The sequence below is a fragment of the Otolemur garnettii genome, unplaced genomic scaffold, assembly GCF_000181295.1.
Source record: "Otolemur garnettii isolate 467f Iridium unplaced genomic scaffold, OtoGar3 scaffold00053, whole genome shotgun sequence".
Lineage (NCBI taxonomy): Eukaryota > Metazoa > Chordata > Mammalia > Primates > Galagidae > Otolemur > Otolemur garnettii.
In genome coordinates this window covers 7,001,836-7,021,925 of record NW_003852448.1, presented here as the reverse complement: position 1 = coordinate 7,021,925, position 20,090 = coordinate 7,001,836, and the positions used below count along the sequence as shown (strand labels likewise).

The window sequence follows — 20,090 nt, the reverse complement described above, 5'->3', positions numbered from 1 at the left end:
TTGTTGTTTGGCGGGTCCGGGCTGGATTCCAACCCGCCACCTTAGGTGTACGTGGCTGGCGCCTTAGCCGGTTGAGCTATAGGCGCCGAGCCCAATGTGCTGGTTTTATATACAATTTGAAATTAATCTTGTATCTTCCTCTAATTTTTCATGGGATTATTCTGTCTCTGGAGCAACTCTGGGCAGCATCCATGTCTCCTATGTCCTCTGAAACTACAGAAAAAGAGCCAACACCGAGCATGTCCTTGGAGTTTCATTGTTGACTTTGCTTGGCGTGACTCTCATATTTAGGGTAGGCTGAACCCCTGTTCAAAAATAGCCAGAATACAATGGTGCGACAAAATAAGACTCTGTGACTTGCTCACATAACTACCAGGGTGGATGCTCACAGTTGCTTCCTGTGGCCATTCAGGATCCAGGTTGATTCGGGCTCTGTTGTCTTGAACACGTGGCTTCCAGAGATGTATTGATGGTCATCATCTCAGGCAGAGCATGGAGGGATGCTCCAGGGCCTGGAAATATTGCCTGTCACTTCTGCCCAAATGCCATTGGAAGGAAGGGAGTCACAGTCACCTCCAGCTGCAGCAGACTGCAGACCACATGTCCAGCTAGTACCAGGGAGAGAAGAGATTGGAAGGGACAGGCACCATTCTCTCCCGCACTCTTGATGCTTTTCATCCCATCATCTCACTCCTTGTATTCTACAAAAGTGTCATGCTTGAACTCAGTTCTGTCTCTGCAGTAGAGATGCTCGTTGATTTGCTGCAAACCCAAAGTCCTGCAGACTGGGGGGCGGGTGGGTAATTAAACAACAGATATTTATTTTCTCATGGTTCTGGAGTTTGCAATCCAAGTTCAATTTCTTCTGAGGCCCCTCTCCCTGGCTAGTAGATGGCCAGCTTCTCCCTGTGTCCTCACATGGTTGTCTCTCTGGGCTGTGTTTGCGTTCTATTCCCTCCTTATAAGGAAACCAGTACTGTTGGATTTACCGGTAATGGCCTCATTTTGACTTAATTGTCTTTTTAAAGCCTATCTCCAAACAGTCACTTTCTGAGCTCCTGGGGGTTAGGACTTTACATACGAATTTTGAGGGACACAGTTCAGCCCATGGGAAGATAGTATCTAGGAGGGCAAAATACAATCAGTGTCAGCAGGAAAAATGCTATGGGCTTCTCCTCTGCCCTCCTTTTTTTACCTGGTGGAATCCCCTTCCTGTAGTATTTTACTTGACTACCTTATTGATATCACCCTCAGAGTTCCCTCTATGAGAATTATCTGTAAATAATTATCTGCCCCTAAAATTGGTTTTGTAGGGGCAGCTGAAAGATGGACACATACCTCAGCATCCCAGCCTTTCCTCACAAGGGGTGGCAACTGGTCCCACCTGAGTAGGGTGCAATCCCAGGACCTTAGCTCCTTCAGTATCCTTCTCTGCAGGCGTGGGAGGGATGTCAACTCCAGACCTCACTGTTTCCTTCAGGGCTCAGTGCCAAGTCCCAGCCCCTAGACAGAATTCCAAGAGTACAGAGATGAATAATAAATAGCCTCCTCCCTCTGGGGACTCACAGGCTGGAGGGAAGACAGGCCAGCAATTCCTATTGGTTTTGCAGTTAATGGGGCAGTCACAATGTCAGAGTTTCCCCTGAAAAAGACTGGTGTTCACTTTTATTCCACAGCCCTCTGCCAAGTAGGAATTTGTAGTATACCCGAAGATGTCCCCAGATGCTGAATCTGCACAACCACCTAGGAAGTAAATAATACTGTAAACTCCCCTGAGAAATGAGGCAGCTGAGGCACAGAGAGGGTTGCATTCACCAAGGATTTTTTTTTTGTTTTCTGCCCAAGTTTTTAAACAGAATGGAATCATATGGTTCTCCAGCTCTGCAGGTGGCTTTCTAGATAAGCAATTTTTTTCTTGAATAAAGTCTCAAGCAGAAGCTCCATACATAAAACAGTTAAAGGCAGAGATGTTTTGGCTGACAGAGGAAAAAGAGCCACATACCCAGGACCCAGATACACTCAGCCAAATCCTGATGGACCCCAAAATTATGTCTGAGAACACCATCTGGTCGACCCCTCTGTTTACAAGTGAGGCAGCTGAAGCCAAGCATTGAACAGGTTCTGGCTTCACACACTCGAGCCCTGACTTGCCGTCTGGAGTGAAATCCACAGACACCAGCCCACCGCAGGGCTTTCAGCCAAGTTGCTGCTGCTTCCAGCTCTGATGGGTGTCATCAAGAAAGTGCCTGCTTCATTAGGTAAATTGGCCGTGGCCATTTGCTATTACTAACGGTGCTGGGAAGAAGTGGAGTGGGAAAAAATAGCACCAGTGATTTTTTTATCTTCTCGATCACAAAACCAGGTATGTCAGAACAAAAAGTCAATTATGTTTCAATAACAAAAAAGCAAATGAAATATTTTATAAGCATTTTTAATGAAATCTAGGTTGCTGTCGTGAAAGAATGAATGTGCCACCAGAGTGTGGGTGGCTTTTCTCTCTGCTCTTTGGCTCAGGGGCAGCTGTTGGAAGCAGAAGCCCAGTGTGGGACTTTGGAGCTGGGATACTTACTGACACTAATAAGGCCCCCACTTCTGGTGACGCAGGGTGGCAGTTACCCCTGGCTTTCACCCGTGGTGATCGGGACACAGGAGAAATGGAAAGCAGAGGGTGGGCAATGCCATGGCCGTTGTGGCTGGCTGGTGTGAAGGCAGCAATAACCATGAGAATTGTGGAGTGGACTAGATTCCATATTTTCTATTTTTTTAATGGGTAAAATAGATAAAACATAAAATTTACTGTTGTAACCACTTTTAAGTGTAAAGTTCAGTGTTATTATTTAAATATATTCATGGTGTTGGGCAACCATCACCACCCTCTATCTCCATAACTCTTTTCATCTTGTAAAACCAAAACTCTGTGCCCATTACAGAGCAACCCCCCAGTCCTCCTCCCCACAGCCCCAGGCAACACCATTCTATGCGTTGACTCTCACTACTCTAAGTACCCTGTGTGTGTGGAATCACAGAGCGCTGGTCTTTGGTGACTAGTGGATTTCACTTAGATAATGTGCTCCAGGTTCATCCACGTTTTTATCGCACATGTTAGAATTTCCTTCTTTCGTGGGGTGGAGTATTATCCCACTGCATGCTTCTACTGCATTTTGTGTATTCATTCATCCCTCAGTGGACACTGGTGTCTCCATTTTTGGCTATTTTGAACAATGTTGTTTTAAACATAGGTATATATATACACACACCTTCAAGACCCTACTTTCAATTCTTTTGGGTGTATATTCAGAAGTTTGGGTATAGTTGAGAATTACTGGATCATATGGTAACTCCACATGTCATTTTTTTTTTTTTTTGGCCGGGGCTGGGTTTGAACCCGCCACCTCCAGTATATGGGGCTGGTGCCCTACTCCTTTGAGCCACAGGCGCCGCCTACTCCACATCTAATTTTTTGAGGAGCTACCATACTGTTTTCCATAGCAGCTGTATCACATTACATTCCCACCAATAGTGCACAAGGGTTCCACTTCCTCCACAGTCTCTCCGACACTCAGCCAAATCCTGAACAGATGCTGAACAGATGCTGAACTCTCTTTCCTGTGCTCATTTGCCATTTGTATATCCTCTATGGAGAAAGATCTATTCAAATCCTTTGCCTGTTTGCCCATTTTTAAATTATGTTTTTTGTTTTGTTCTTTTATTGTTCAGTTGTGGGAGTAGTTTATACATTCTGCCTATTCACCCTTTATCAAATGTAGGATTTGCAAATGTTTTCTCCAGTTTTGTGTGTTACTTTATCACTCTGTCAACTGAGTTCTTTTATGTGCAGAATTTAAAAATTTTGGTGTCCAATTTTTCTATTTTCTTTTGTTGCCTGCCTATACTTTTTGTGTCATTTTTAAGAAATCACTAACAAATTCAATGTCAAGTGTCCATCCACAAAACAATAGATAAACAGCACACAGTTTTTGTTTTTTTAATTGAGACATAGTCTCACTTTGTCACCCTTGGGAGAGTGCCCTGGTGTCATAGCTCACAGCAACTTCAAACTCTTGGGCTCAAATGATCCTCTTGCCTCAGCCTCCCAAGTAGCTGGGACTACAGGCGCCTGCCACAATGCCTGGCTATTTTTTAAAGATGAGGGTCTCAGTCATGCTCAGGCTGGTCTCAAACTCGTGAGCTCAGGCAATACACCTACCTCAGCCTCCCAGAGTGCTAGGATCCCAGGCGTGAGCCACTGCATCTGGCCCACAGTTCTTTTTTTTTTTTTAATTAAATCATAAGTGTACATTAATGCATTTATAGGTACAGGTGCTCATTTGATATACAATGTGGAATGTTTACATCAACCCACAGTTCTTTTTAACAAAGAAACTACTCAGTTATAAAGAAATAAACTACCAATTATATGAAATAATCTCAAAAATACTATGCTTAATGAAAGAAACCTTACACAAACTATCACATACTGTATGCTTCCGCTTACATGAAGTACTACAATGCGCAAAACTAATATATGCTAAATAAATCAAAATAGTGCTTGTTTCTGGGGCCAGGTGGTGATGAGGATTGACAAGGAAAGAGTGTGTGGAAACTTCCTGGGTCTCTATTTTTTAGGCATGGGTTACACAGGTGTATGCGTTTGTCAGCCTGAGAAACAGAACCAATGGTAGAGACATAAGATGAAATGTATTGCCAGGAACTGGTAAACACACAATGGCAGGGTCTGAAATCCACTGGGCAAGGCTAGGAAGAATAGTTAATGACTTGTTTTTCTCTCCTTTGTGAAAAAATCTTGGAAATAAGATTCTGTGGTACAGCTGCTTTGGAAAGCAAACTGGCAATTACTCAAAAAATTAAACACAGAGTTACAATATGCAATTCTACTCCTAGGTATATTATACTCAAGAGAATTGAAAACATGACCACACAGAAACTTGAACATGAATATTCATAGCAGCATTATTCACAATAGCAAAAAAGTAGAAACAACCTCAATGTTCACCAGTTGATAAACAGATAAATAAAATGTGGTATTTTCATACAATGGAATATTATTCAGCCCTAAAAGGAGTAAAGTACGAATATATGTTACAACATGGATGACATCTTATGATACCTGAATTATATTTTGATGAATGAAAATAAATATAATCCTAACTCTTGTCCTTGAATAAAGTATTTGTGCACCTTTCTCAGAAATATTTTTACATTTGATTTATATGAAAAATAACAGGCTGACTATGTAACACTTGCAAAACTCTAGTGATAAATCTTTGTTCAAAAGTTGTGTTGACTCACTATTTTCCTCCTTAGGTTTTTGAGGACATGACACACACAGGACAACATGCACAAACCTTCAGTGAGCAGCCCAGTAAATGTCAGTATACGTAGGCTTCAAGAAACCTTTGCCAAGACCAAGAGGTGTGGAACATTCTGGCACTCTGCCCAAGGTATCTGCCCCAGGAGGTCATTATTGCCCATTCATCTTCCCCAAGAGGTCATTATTGCCCAGCTGTCTTCCCCAGGAGGTCATGATGACCCAATGCATTTGTCCGGGAGGTCCTTGTTGTCTATTTTACCTGCCCTGGAGCATTACTGCCCAATGCATTTGCTCCAGGACCTATTCTTGCCCATCTGTCTTCCCCAGGAGGTCATTATCATCTGTCTATCCACTCCAGGGGGTCATTACTGCCCATCTAACAGCCCCAGGATGTTATACTTGGCAGTCTATCTGCTCCAGAAGGTCGTCATGGTCCATTGCATGAGTTCCAGGAGGTCATTATTGCCCAATGTATTGGCCATTGGGTGTGATTATTGCTCATTGTTCTGCCCCAGGAGGTTATTGCAGCCCGTTGTATCTGTCCCCACAGATCATTATCACCCATCTATCTGCCCCAGGAGGTTATTACGGTGGATTCTTCCTTCCCCAGAAGGTCATCACTGCCCATTTTCTTTGCCCCAGGAGGTTATTATTGCCTGAAGAATTTGCCCAAGAGGACATTGTTGCCCATGGTATCTGCCCCCAGGAAGCAATCATTTTCCATTGTATCTGCAGCAGGAGGCCCTTACTGCTCATTGTGTGAGCCCCAGGAGAGGATTGCTACCCTTTGTATCATCCTTGGGAGGTCAGCATTGCCCCTCTATCTTCTGCAAAAGGTCGATATTGCCCATCTATCAGCCCAAGGAGGTCATTATTTCCCATCTGTCTGCCCCAGGAGATCAGCATTATCCATGTATCTGCCCCAGGAGGTAATTATTGCCCATCTACGAGCCCTAGGAAGCCATTATTACCCATGTATCTGCCCCAGGAGGTCAGTATTGCCCCTCTATATGTGCAGGAGATTATTACTGTGCATTGGACCTTCCCCAGGAGGTCTTTATTGCCCATTTTATTTCCCCCAGGAGGTAATCATTACCCATCTATCTTCCCCAGGAGGACATTGTTGCCCATTGTATCTGCCCCAAAAGCTCATTTTGCCAATGTATTGGCCCAGACGCCCATTTTATCCCATATATATGCCCCAGGAGGTCATTATTTCCCCTTGTGTCTGCCCCAGTTGGTCATTATTGCACATTTTATCTGCCCCCAGAGCTCATTATTGCCCTTCTATGGGTCCCAGGAGGTCATTAATGCCCATCTATTAACCCTAACAAGCTATTATTAACCAGTGTATTTTCCCCAGGAGGTCACTGTTGCCCATTGTATCTGCCCCAAAAGGTCATTATTGCTCAATGCATTTGCCTTGGTCATTACTGTCCATCTAACAGCCCAGGAGGTCATACTTGTCAGTCTATCTGCTCCAGAAGGTCATTATTGCCCATTGTATGAGCTCCCACCAGAAGTCATTACTGCCTATTGTATATCCTCTTTGGAGAAAGGATGATTATTATATCTCATTGTATCTGCCCTAGGAGGTCATTACTACCTATGTATCTGCCCTGGGAGGTCATTACTGCTCATTGTATCTGCCCCAGTAGGTCATTGTTGTCCAATGTATATTCTCCGGGAGTTCATCATCGATTACTGTATTTTCCCCAGAAGTCAGTTTTGCCCTTCTATGAGGCCCAGGAAGTCATTATTATACAATTATCTGCCCCAGGAGGTCATTACTGCCCATTTTATTTGACCCAGAGGGTCATTGTTGCCCATTTGAGGTCAGTATTGCCTATTATATCTGCCCTAGGAGGTCAGTATTGCTCATTTTATCTCCCTCAGGAATTCATTATTGCCCATTGTATCTGCCCCAGGAGGTCAGTATTGCTCATTTTATCTTCCCCAGGAATTCATTATTTTCCATTGTATCTGCCCCAGGAGATGATGATGATGATGATGATGATGATGATGATGATGATGATTTGAGATACTCTCACTTCGTTGCCCTGTAGAGTGCTTTACCATCATAGCTCACAGCACCCTCAAACTCTTGGGCTCAAAACAATCCTTTTGCCTCAGCCTCCCTAGTAGCTGGGACTACAGGTGCCCGCCAAGACACCCAGCTATTTTTAGAAACAGGGTCTTGCTCTTGCTTGGGCTGGTCTTGAACTCGTGAGCTCAGGCAATCCACCTGCCTCAACCTCCTGGAGTGCTAGGATTACAGTTGTGAGCCATCATTTCCCACCCGGAGTTCAGTATTATTGCCCATTGTATCTGATCGGGAATCATTACTGCCCACTGTGTCTGCCCCAGGAGGTCAGTATTACCCATCTAGTTCACCCACAAAAGGTTTCTATAAGGGCCCCAACCCACCTTGTTCCTCTCACAGACTCTGAAGAAGATATCTGTTCTGGGAAACACATGAAATCACCTCTTCAAAGAGAAGAGGGTCAATTTTGCTCAGATATGTTAAGAAAGAAGGAAATTCAGCAGCATTTGGCTGAACTCCTGTGTTAACATAAATATTCAGTAATAGAGTGAAAGGCAGTCAAATAATCTCTGGCTCATCCTTAAATTTCTTGAGCTATTCTGAAAGTCTGTTCTTTTTCTTAAGTTTGTTTTGGAAGAGATGAAAGTGAGGCCTAGGCTAGAGAAGGGAGTCATCCTGGATTTTGACCTTGCCTCAGAAGAGACTGTCCCTATTTCTCCAGCTGTGAGGTAAGATTTTGTCTCTCTCAAAGGACCTTTGAACTTTGGAACTCCTGGATTCGCCTGGCAGTTGGAGCTCACAGACTGGGGCTCTAGGACCCATGACACCCTGTGTGATGTCATCGGGCTTTGTGAAACAGCCAGATGCAGTGTTTTCAACACTACCAAGTAGGCAGGGCCACCTTGTACAGTCAGGTGTTCTCTCAGCATCCAGGCACCTCAAATTCTGCTGTCCAGAAAAAAATTACACCTTTCAATTCATTCACCATAGACCCCTGCCTGATTTCACCTATAACCCTGCCTGGAAAACACATCAGTCACAAGGCAGCCTGCGCAATTATCTCAGTGGTAAGTGGAGTGAGCACCCTGTGCTAGAAGTGGGCACAGTGATGGGGGGCTTCCCTCTGGAGTCAGTGGAAGCAGCGCATCAAATCACTGACTCCTGATGGGGTGTTAGCTCAGGGAATTAGGACTGAGAAGATTTATCTGGGTTTGTTAAAAAGGAGAGCAGCACCAGGCTGGTTATGCCACCTTAACAGTGGCTTTGGACACTGCAGTGGCTTTAGTTCTTTAAAAACAGGCCAAGTTTGATTATGTACATCTTTATGCTCTTAAAACATATACCAGGTAAATGTATTATTTATTCAGAAAAACACAATAAAGGCCTGGTGTTGTGGCTCACGCCTGTAATCCTAGCACTCTGAGAGGGCAAGGCGGGTGGATTGCCTGAGCTCATGAGTTTGAGACCAACCTGAGCCAGATTGATACCTCATGTCTAAAAAAAATAGCCGGGCGTTGTGGGAGGCGCCTGTAGTCCCAGCGACTGGGGAGGCTGAGGCAAGAGAATCTCTTGAGCCCAAGAGTTTGAAGTTGCTGCGAGCTATGACGCCATAGCACCCTACCAAGGGCAACAAACAAGACTGTCTCAAAAAGAGAGAAAAAAAAGAAAAACACAATAGATAAAAAGCCCTTAGTGTCAGAATGTTATAGATCTTGTGTGAAGATCATTATTAAGATCATCCTAGGCAATCTAGGGTTTTAAAATGCTGCTTATTAACCAGGTGCGGTGGCTCTCGCCTGTAATCCTAGCACTCTGGGAGGCTGAGGCGGGCGGATCACTTGAGCTCAGGAGTTCTAGATGAGCCTGAGCAAGATCCAGACCCCCATCTCTAAAAATAACAGGGCACTGGCGGCACCTAGGGTCCCAGCTACCTGGGAGGCTGAGGCCAGAGGATTGCTTGTGAGCTGTGATGCCACAGCACTCTACTGGGAACAATAAAGTGAGACTCTGTCTCCAAAATAAATAAATAAAAATAAAAATGCAAATTATTTACAGAAAAACTAGTTGTAACAGTATCTAAAGTATGGTCGTGTTTTCCTGGCTCTAAAGACTCACATTTTAAAGCACGTCTAAACACCAGATTTGGTTTGGGATTTGGGTGTGTGTGTTGGCGATTACCAGCTGCATTTAGTCAGCTCCTGGGTCTCTTTAAGTGCACTTAAAATTTTACTTCCTCTACATACAAATCCTCAAAGCACGTTTTACATATTCCTTCTGTGTTTTTCTAGCAAGTGAATTCAGCAAATTTTAGTGAAGAAAATAATTGCATGATTTTCATCTGAAGATGGAGTTGAATACCCAGTCACAGGCTGCTTAGATCTCTCTCACGGTAGGAGCAATTTTCTGTGTTCTGTGGGGATGTGGAGTGGGGTGGGAGGTGAGGTGCAAATTCCAGAGAACTAGGATGGGCTCTGCTTTGTAACACAAGAATTTATATTAGTTCTCTTGCTAGAAGGGCCCAGGGGTCCTAGACCAAGGGACTTGGAGAGGTAAAGACTCATTTCATTGATCACCTTTTCCAGCTACAGAGGTGGATGTTACACGATCTTTAAAAAACCTTTAAAAAAGGGCGGTGCCTGTGGCTCAGTGGGTAGGACACCGGCCCCATATCTGAGGGTGGCAGGTTCAAGCCCGGGCCAGCTAAAAGCAGCAGTGGCAACTGCAGCAAAAAATAGCCAGGCATTGTGGCGGACACCTGTAGTCTCAGCTACTTGGGAGGCTGAGGCAAAAGAATCGCTTAAGCCCAAGAGTTGGAGGTTGCTGTGAGCTATGATGTTATAGCACTCTACTGAGGGCAACAGAGAAAAATGTTTTGCAGTATAAAGCATGCATATAAAGGATAAAAATATATTGTTTAGGAGAAAGTCAGCAGGTCCCCACCCAGAGCCTGCCCCAATGCCCAGCTCTGCTCCCTAACAGCAGTAGCTTTTGATAATTTAATTTATTTCTTATGACAGTTTCATATTTTAAATAATATTTTTAGACTTCTATTTCTTGATTGATTTATTTTACACAACGTCATTTCTTTCTTACATAAGCGCCATTTTTCTAGGTTTTTTTTCCTAATATGTGATTTTTTTCTCTTTTTTTTGTTAATACAAATCTGACATTCTTTCTACCACCTGCCCCTGTCACAGGGTCTGGCTAGCTGCTCTCCGGCTATGATCTGGGGACTTCTCTGCCCCATCCAGGGTTGGATTCCCTGCCCTGGGTTTGTACCATCTTTATTCACTTTTTGCTTTGTTAGCCTTTATGGTCCACATGTATTTTCTCAAAAATAATTCCTGGAGGGTCATTTTTCTGAGTTCTTTACATATCTAAAAGTATCTTCATTCCACTCTCCAGACTGATTAAATTTTGACGGGGTAGAGACTTCTCTCTATCTCCCAATGCAGATAGAGCAACCTAGCTGTGGAATCTGGTGTGGGAGGAGAGACAGAGAACTGAGCGATCCAAACACTCCACGTTGAGACTTTCCCCTTGTTTTTATTTATTTATTTATTTTGGAGACAGAGTCTCAAGCTGTTGCCCTGGGTAGAGTCCTGTGGCATCATAGCTCACAGCAACTTCAAACTCCTGGGCTCAAGCAAATCTCTTGCCTCAGCCTCTTGAGTAGCTGGAACTACAGGTGCCTGCCACAGCACCTGGCTACTTTTTGGTTGTAGTTGTCATTGTTGTTTGGCAGGCCCAAGCTGAATTGGAACCTGCCAGCTCTGGTGTATGTGGCTGACACCCTAGCTACTGAGCTATAGGCACCGATCCTTTTCCCTCATTTTTTTTTTTAGAGATAGGGTCTCACTCTGTTGCCCCACGTTGGGGGGCAGCGGCATCATCACAGCTCAGTGCAGCCTTGAACATCTGAGCTCAAGTGATCCCCCTGACTCAGCCCCCCAAGTACACATCCAGACATTTTAATCAACTCTCTTGATTTCAGCCCCAAGCTTTCCTCTGTAGTTCCATTTTTCCAGAGAAGATGGGACTTCTCCATGCAGGGATGGGTGAAGAGAGATGACTGCTCCGACCCCTGATGTGTGGCCTTTCCCAAGCCACGTGTCCCCTGAAGCCTTGAGCTCAGCTGCTCTGGGCTCAGAGTCACTTCCAGTGTAGAGTCCTCCCCCTGTACATTATGGGCCGTGACTTCCTCTGTCTTTCCAAAGTGTCATCACATGCCCAGTAACTTCCTGTTTTCTAAGCATGTGTTAAAAAATTTAGCTTTATTTTTAATTTATTGTGTCAAGATGGAGATGACATGTTCAATCTGTTATCTTTAAAGAAAGCCTCTCAATACCTTCCTTTTTTTTTTTTCTATAAATTATGAATAACTCCAAACATAACGGGAGGAAAAATGTCCCAAATGCTCTGTCACATCCATCAGCTCTATCAAACCAGATCTCTTTGCCTTCTTTTTCATTTTTTCTTTCTTTTCTTATTTTATTTTTGGGACAAAGTCTCACTTTGTCACCCAGGGTAGTGTGCTGTGACATCATAGCTCACAGCATCCTCAGACTCTTAGACTCAAGTGATACCCTTGTCTCAGCCTTAAAGTAGCTGTGACTACAGGCCCCCTGCACAATTCCCAGCTGTTTTTAGAGAAAGGGTCTCATTCTGGCTCACGTTGGTCTGGAATTCCAGCGCTCAAGCAATCTACCCACCTCGGCCTCCCAGAGTGCTAGGCTAACAGGTCTGAGCCATCATGCCAGCCTTCCTTATTTTCTTCAGAGCTTTTTAAAGAATAAGCAGTAGGCTCGGTGCCCATAGCTCAGTGGTTAGGGCACCAGCCACATACATCAGGGCTGGCCAGCCCGGGCCTGCTAAATAATAATGACAACTACAACAACAACAACAAAAACATAGCCAGGCATTGTGGCGGGGGCCTGTAGTCCCAGCTACTTGGGAGGCTAAGGCAAGAGAATCGCTTAAGCCCAAGAGTTTGAGGTTGCTGTGAGCTGTGATGCCACAGCACTCTACTGAGGGTGACATAGTGAGACTCTGTCTGAAAAAATAAATATAAAAATAAAAAAATAAGCAGTAGGAGCCCTTTATTCCCCATCCCCACCACCTCCCCGTGGAGGCAATCACTGTTGTAAGTCTGTGTACGTCACTCCCACAGAGTTATCCTTGCCTTTGCTACATATGAGAATATAAACGATCAACTATCGTACTGCTGCTCACAGGTCTCACATTTACATAGTACCCTACTTGGTTTTTTGCATGTTGTTATTTTAGATTTTATGATAGTGACATGTGTATTGCCAGTTGAGCCATTTTCATTAATAAACGAGTAGCTTCATTTTATCAATTCTCCTGTTGATGGAACCTTAAACTATATTTAGTTTTTCACTACTATGAGCATTACTTCAATAGACATTCTTGTACACATCTCATGATGCATTTCTTTAGGTGAGTGTCATATCTAATGAGAGTCTCCTTAGGATAGATCCCTGGGGAGGGACCAGCTTCATCCCACTGTATGTGTACGCAATGTATATGTCCACAGCTACATGCTGCTAAATTGATTATGCCGATGTATATGTGGACCACAGTTTTCATTGGCCACTTTCTCTCCAGCATGAGATATTGTGGGGGGTTTTGTTTGTTTGTTTGTTTGTTTTGCAGTTTTTGGCCGGGGCTGGGTTTGAACCTGCCACCTCCGGCATATGGGGCTGGCGCCCTACTCCTTTGAGCCACAGGCGCCACCAGATGTTGTGTTTTGTACCTTTTTAACAACTTGATGTGTGTCCAATCAGATTTTTAGTGACCCCTGCTGTCACTTCAGGATGGACTGAGTGTGCACTGAGGGTGAGTAAGCCTTTGTTCACCTTATATCCTGTACGCACAGGGGTATGTGTCAATGGTATTATATGGCAGTATCTTCTTCATAAACATGTTATACATTTTGATGTTAAGTAATCTAATGAATGTCAATTTTAAGAGTTTGGGCTAGGTGGGGTATGATGGCTCATGCCTGTAATCCTAGCACTTTGGGAGGCTGAGGCAGGAGGATGGTTTGAGGTCAGAGAACAGCCTCAGCAACACAGTGAGACCCTAACTCTACAAAAAATAGAAAAATTAGCCAGGTGTTGTGATGTGGGCCTGCAGTCCCAGCTACGTATGGGGCTATGGCAGGGGGATCACTGTGAAGCCAGGAGTTTGAGGTTGCTCTGGGTTATGATGCTGCCACTGCACTCTAGTCTGGGCAACAGAGAGAGGCCCTGTCTTCAAAATAAACAAACAACATAAAAGAAAACTACAAATTAACAAAAACTTGTGCTAATACAAACAAAGATGCACTTTATGTATATGACAAGGACTGATGTCTGTCTTTAAAACACTGAACACTGAATCTGAGACAAGTAGGTGATCTACAAACTATTGGAACATCTAATACTGCTTCTCTTAAACATTTCTTTAGGAAATAGAAAAATGGACCATGGATAACACTAAGCTTACAAGGAGAAATGTCATAATTCGATGTTTATTGTATGGGTCCTTGACATTTGGGATGTGGACAACTCTGTTTTTCTTGTATTTGCACCGTATCCACACGCACTACTTGGAGAAGACGAGCCAGGAGCTTTCGTCAGCTTGGTATCTGGAACAAAGTGAGCAGCAGCCAATCACCCAGGACCCACAGCCACCGTCAAAAGCCCATGTGGTAGTCAAAAATAAACCTGAAAAACTGCAAACATTTACTGTGTTAGGTAAGTATTTCCATTTTCTCTGTTAGCCATTTTAGAGGGAAAATATACCACAAATTTAAAATTTGGAAGAGTTAAGAGGATGTCCTTTGCAGAGCAATTTAGTTTTCAAATTATGAAACAGAAAATAAAGCCAGCATGCATGCGCTTACCACTTCCATTTAACATTGTCATATAGCTTACTGTATTTGCCTCAGATAGCTTTGTTTTCAGAGAAATCAATTTTAATAGGTACAGTAAAACCTTTGCCCCCTTCCTTCCTTCCCCTCCTTCCAACCTCAGAGCTCACGGTTAACATGAATTGACAAGTTTCTTTCTCACGCAGGTCTCTTCCACTTCATCTGTGTATAATCCCTAAGCAAAACACGGTGTTAGGCACTCGTAATATAGTTGTAGATATTCTGCTGTTACGTATCTTTTTGGAACTTGCTCTTTTCACTCTTTGTTATGTTTGTAAGATTTTTGTCCCATGTTCACACACGTGAAGACCTAGTTTAACAAATCAACCCAAAGAACGATGGAGACCTTAAGGCCTCAAGAAACTGGCCCACCCTGTGTGGATCACCCTGTGTGGATCACCCTGTGTGGCTTTCCTCCTCAAGGAGCAGGAACCCCACCCCAGACTTGAGCCTGTGACACATGAGAGCCTCCGCCCCTTTCCCTGAGGTCACACCCTAATTCTACCACTCAGGTGGTGACAGAAAGTAATGAAATAGGACACCAGTGATGAGCCCCCCAGATGAACAGTGGAGCTCACTTCTTCACCAATTGAAACAAGTCTTGGGATGGCATGAGATCGTCCAGGCACCAGAGGCCACACCAGGTTTGAACTGAGGCTCCAGGTAGGAGCAGTCCCTGCCTGGAACAGAGCTCTGCAGAAACTACAGCTGTAGTCAGTGGCTGGTCATAGTGTTCAAGGATGCCGGCTTTCTGTCTCTGTCTTAGACACATGTTCAATAGCCTTGGATATCATTCATTTATAAGGCTTTTAGACAAATACTTAAAAAAACAACAAAAAAGGGAAAATCAGCCCTCATCTTTAGCACTTGAATGCATACACATGTATGTCTGCATATACATGTATGTGGATGAGACATTCCTTCCTTACCCCAGAGAGGTAAATGCCTAACAGTTGGGTGTATAGCAAGTTTCCTCTATGACTTTACATGCAATTTGTTTTAATATTATGTAATAATAATCTCTTTAGCTAAATATGTGCAGGTCTCCCTCAATCTTTAGTAGCTGTAGGGTGTGGATACATCAGATTTTATTTAACTCTTTCCCCTACTGATGGACATTTAGGTTGTTTCCTGTTTTCTTATAGTTGCAAGCTGATGCAGCAAACTTCCTTAATAGTATATACTCATGCAGAGAAACCACATTTAATGCTATATTTATGCAGAACAAATTAGAAAAAGGAGTGCTAAGCTATGATGCTCTGGCACATTTTTTAAAATTTTAGTAGAAACTGCTAAATTACCCTCCATGGATGTAACCAGTTTACTCTTTCACCAGTGGTAAAGGAGAGAACGCCTTTTGCTGTTCCCTCTGCCAACTCCGGATGCCGTCACACGTTGTAATGTGTACGTCTGTGCCTACTAGTAAAGGGGATGCAGGGACCCTGTCATGCTCACTCCCTGGCGCCTCGCAGGGCCTCCGTGTAGAGAACTGACACCTGTGTCCTTTCTTCACCTGCCGATGCTTTCTGCTCAGGAGATCTCTGCTCACAACTCTCTGTGTTACCTTTTGTCATCACTTGAAGTTTATCAGTTCTACACAAACCACTTGAGTTTAGAAATTGTTTCATCTCCAAGGAATTAAACTAGCTGATCGTTCTTTCTTTTGATGACTATAAATACACCATATTTAAGAATTCTCGCTTGTCTTCAAATTCACATGCCCCATGTACTCTGCGCTCCCTACAAGATAGAGACTCTGCGCAGGCTCTCGCCTCAATGGTCCAGATAAGAGAAGTAATGACGGCCTGAAGTAAACCAGGCGCACAGTAAACCAGCTGAGCACAGAGCAGAGAGAATACAGAGGCCACGGGACCTGGAGGAGATACTGTGCAGATTTATAATCTCCGTCATTCCCCCCAACAAAATCTCAGAAACAAAAATGTTTTGTTTTTGCATATCTTGTGATTTTTTTTTTTAAACTTGATCTTTGTCTCCATTTTTTTTTTTTTTGAGACAGGAGCCTCCTGCTGTCCCCCTGGGTAGAGTACCGTGGCATCACAGCTCACAGCAACTCCAACTCCTGGGCTCAAGCAAGTCTTCTGACTCAGCCTCCCAAGTAGGTGGGATCATAGGCGCCCGCCACAACACCTGGCTATTTTTTGGTTGCAGCCGTAATTGTTGTTTGGTGGGCCCGGGCTGGAATCGAACCTGCCACCTTAGGTGTACTTGGCTGGCGTTAGCCACTTGAGCCACAGGCACCGAGCCTAAACTTGATCTTTGGCTTGGAAACAGTTTTTTTAGTTCTGACAACTTGATAAGACTTTTAAAAAATCTTTTTGAAAATAAATACTGGCCTTTACATTCTTTTTTAATTTTTCTTTATTTTTTTCTTTGAGACAGAATCTCACTTTGTTGCCCTCAGTAGAGTGCCCTGGCATCATAGCTTACAGCAAGATCAAACTCCTGGGCTCAAGCAGTTCTCTGGCCTCAGCCTCCCTGAGTACCTGGGACTACGGTCTACAGTCACCTGCTACAACATCTGGCTATCTTTAGAGATTGGGATCTTGCTCTGGCTTAGGCTGGTCTCAAACCTGTGAGCTCAGGCAATCCACCTGCCTGGCCTCCCAGAGTATTAGGATTACAGGCCTGAGCCACCACACCTGGCCTTTTCTTTCTTTTTTTTTTTTTAAAAGTCTCAATTGTCATCCTGGGTAGAGTACTATGGTGTCATAGCTCACAGCAACCTCCAACTTTTGGGCTCAAGTGATCTTCTTGCCTAAGTTTTTCTGTTGTTAGTAGAAACTGGATCTTGCTTTTGCTCAGGCTGGTCTAGGACTTATGAGCAATCCACCTGTAATCTACCTGCCTTGGCCTCCTAGAGTGCTAGGATTACAGCCATGAGCCACCGCACCCAGCCTTGGCCTTTAAACTCTAAACTTTTTCTCTGGAGAATTGATTTTACAATTGCTTTTTAAAATATGCACATAGAAAAATTATATCTTGGAATATTATCCTTTGTTCTTTATATTTTATATTGCTATGAAAGTTTCACTCTTGATAAGTACGTGTAGAATTTTATATCAGTGGAATCACAAAAAGCATAAATACAATTGTATAAATACAATTTTTTGTCTGGCCTTTTTCAATCAGTACATTGACTTTGAGACTCATGTTGCTACATGTAGCAGTGGTTCTCTGATTGTTGAGTGGCATATTCCACTGTAGGAATAGACCACAATTTATCAATTCATCTGTTGATAAGTGTTTGGGCTGTTTCTAGCTCTTGGCTGTTCCAAACACTGCTTCTGTGAATATTGGTATGTGAGTCTTTGTTGTTTCTCTTAAATACTGAAGTGTGGAATGACTTCCTATGGTGTATACATGACTTAAAGAAAATGCCAAACTGTTTTCCAAGATCCCTGTGCCATTTTGTGAGTTTTATGAGAATTCTGTTTTCTCCAGATGCAAACACTTGACATGGTCCAATGTTTTAATTTTAGGTATTCCAATAGATGAGTAATAGTATCATTGTAGTCTTTTTAATTTTTTTTCCAAGATAGAGTCTCACTTTGTTTTCCTTGGTAGAGTGCTGTATGTCACAGCTCACAGCAACCTCAAACTCTTGGGCTCAAGTGATTCTCTTATCTCAGCCTCCCATGTAGCTGGTACTACAGGCACTCGCTACAATACCTGGCTATTTTTTTTTTTTTTTTTTAGAGATGAAATCTCACTCTGGCTCAGGCTAATGTTGAACACATGAGCTCAGGCAATCTCCCTGCCTTGGCCTCCCAGAATGTTAGGATTACAGGTGTGAGCCACCACACCTGGCCTATCATTGTGGTCTTGTATTTCTCGGAGAACTAACCATTGTGTGCTGAATGGACATCACACTTCTTCTTATGTGAAGTATCTCTTCAAATCTCCTTTTTTTTTTAGAGACAGTGTCTCACTTTGTCACCCTTGGTAGGGTGCTGTGGTGTCACAGCTCACAGCAACCTCTAGCTTTGAGCTTAGGCAATTCTCTTGCCTCAGCCTCCCAATTAGCTGGGACTACAAGCACCCATCACAACGTCCAGCTATTTTTTGTTGCAGTTTGGCCAGGGCTGGGTTTAAACCCGCCCCCCCCATGGTATATGGGACCAGCACCCTATTCACTGAGCCACAGGCACTGCCCTCAAATCTCTGATTTTTAAATTGAGATGTTTGTCTTATAGACTGTTAAGGCTCCTTTATATATTCTGGACTGAAGTCCCTTGACAAATGACTTGTAAATATTTTGCCCAAGTCTGTGGTTTGTCTTTTTATTCTCTTTTAAAGACCGTTATTTGAAAAGCGCAATTTTATATTTTGATGGTATTCGATTCATCATATTTTCTTGTATGGTCACGCTTATTATGTTTTATCTAAGAAAACTTAGCTTACTCTCCAAGTTCACAAAGATTTCATTCTGTTTTTTTGGGAGAAATTTTAAAGTATGTGGAGGCTGGGTGCAATGGCTCACACCTGCAATCCCAGCACTTTGGGAGGCTGGGGTGGGAGGACTGCTTAAGGCCAGGAGTTCAAGACCAGTTTAGACAACATAGCAAGACCCCTCTTCAAAAACCAAAAAAATTAGTCAGGGATAGTGGTGCATATCAATAGTTCCAGCTACTCAGAAGCCTGAGGTAGGAGGATTGGTTGAGCCCAGGTATATTTATATAAAAGCTGCAGTGAGCTACGACCAGACCTCTATACTCCAACCTGAGCAAAAATTGCTTTTTTCATCAAAAAATTTTAAAAATTAGATATGTGGCTATCCAGTTCATCTACCACCATTTGTTAAAAAATTCTCCTATCCCCACCTTGGCACCTTTGTCAAGAATCAGTTGACCATTTTTGTGGAGATCTATTTCTGAACTCTCTTCTGGTTCTTTTAAAAACTTGTTTTGGTTATTTCTAGATCTTTTACTTGTCCACATAAACTTCCAAAACAGCTTTTCAGTTTCTCTCCTTTCCCCACTCCAAAAAATCTGCTGGTACTTTGAATGAAATTCGTTTAATCTACAGATCAATTTGGGGAGAATTGACATCTTCATAGTATTATTTGAAGTGCATCCCACATGTTTTGACAGGTTGTATTTTCACATTTCCTTTAAGTCTTTCTCTTTGGATTATTTGAAAGTTTGTTGTTTCATTTCTGAGTGTTTGGATAATTTTCTTACATCTTCCTTTTACTGACATCCAGTTTGATTCCATTATGGTAAGAAAATGTACATAGTGATTTATTCTTTTATATTTCTGGGGATTTATTTTATGATCCAGGATGCGATTTGTCTTGGTGAGTGTTCCATGAATGCTTAAAAATATTCCTATTCTGCTGTTATCAGGTACAGCATTCTCTCTATATGTCAATTAGATCCTGTTGGTTGATTGTGTTGTTCAGTTCTATATCCTTGCTGATTTTTTGGCTAGTAGTTCTATCAGTTGCTGAGAATAGGTGGTTGAAAATCTCAACTATAATTGTGGATTTGTCTGTTTCGCCTTTCAACTCTATCAATTTTTGCTTAATGTTTTTTCAGGGTCTGTTGCCTGATGTGCAGCTGACTGTTAACCAGCATGGGCTGGTAAGGGCAACAACCTCCCCAAACAGTCAAAAATCCATGTATAACTTTTGACTCCCCCAAATCATTACTACTGCTAGCCTTCTGTTGACCAGAAAACTTACTAATAGAATAATAGTCAGATACACATATTTTGCATGTTATATGTAGTATTATATGCTGAATTCTTTTTTTTTT

General features: G+C 43.0%; 1 protein-coding gene across 1 annotated transcript in view; it reads left to right on the top strand.

The window, feature by feature from the left end:
* Positions 1-13,160: 13,160 nt before the first annotated feature.
* GALNTL5 (polypeptide N-acetylgalactosaminyltransferase like 5) overlaps positions 13,161-20,090 on the top strand; it is a 45,825-nt gene continuing 38,895 nt past the window's right edge. The window contains exons 1-2 of the mRNA XM_023514460.1: positions 13,161-13,235; positions 13,849-14,137. Coding sequence (XP_023370228.1) covers positions 13,867-14,137 — 271 coding nt within the window. The 5' untranslated portion in view covers positions 13,161-13,235; positions 13,849-13,866. The remainder of the gene's footprint in view (positions 13,236-13,848; positions 14,138-20,090) is intronic.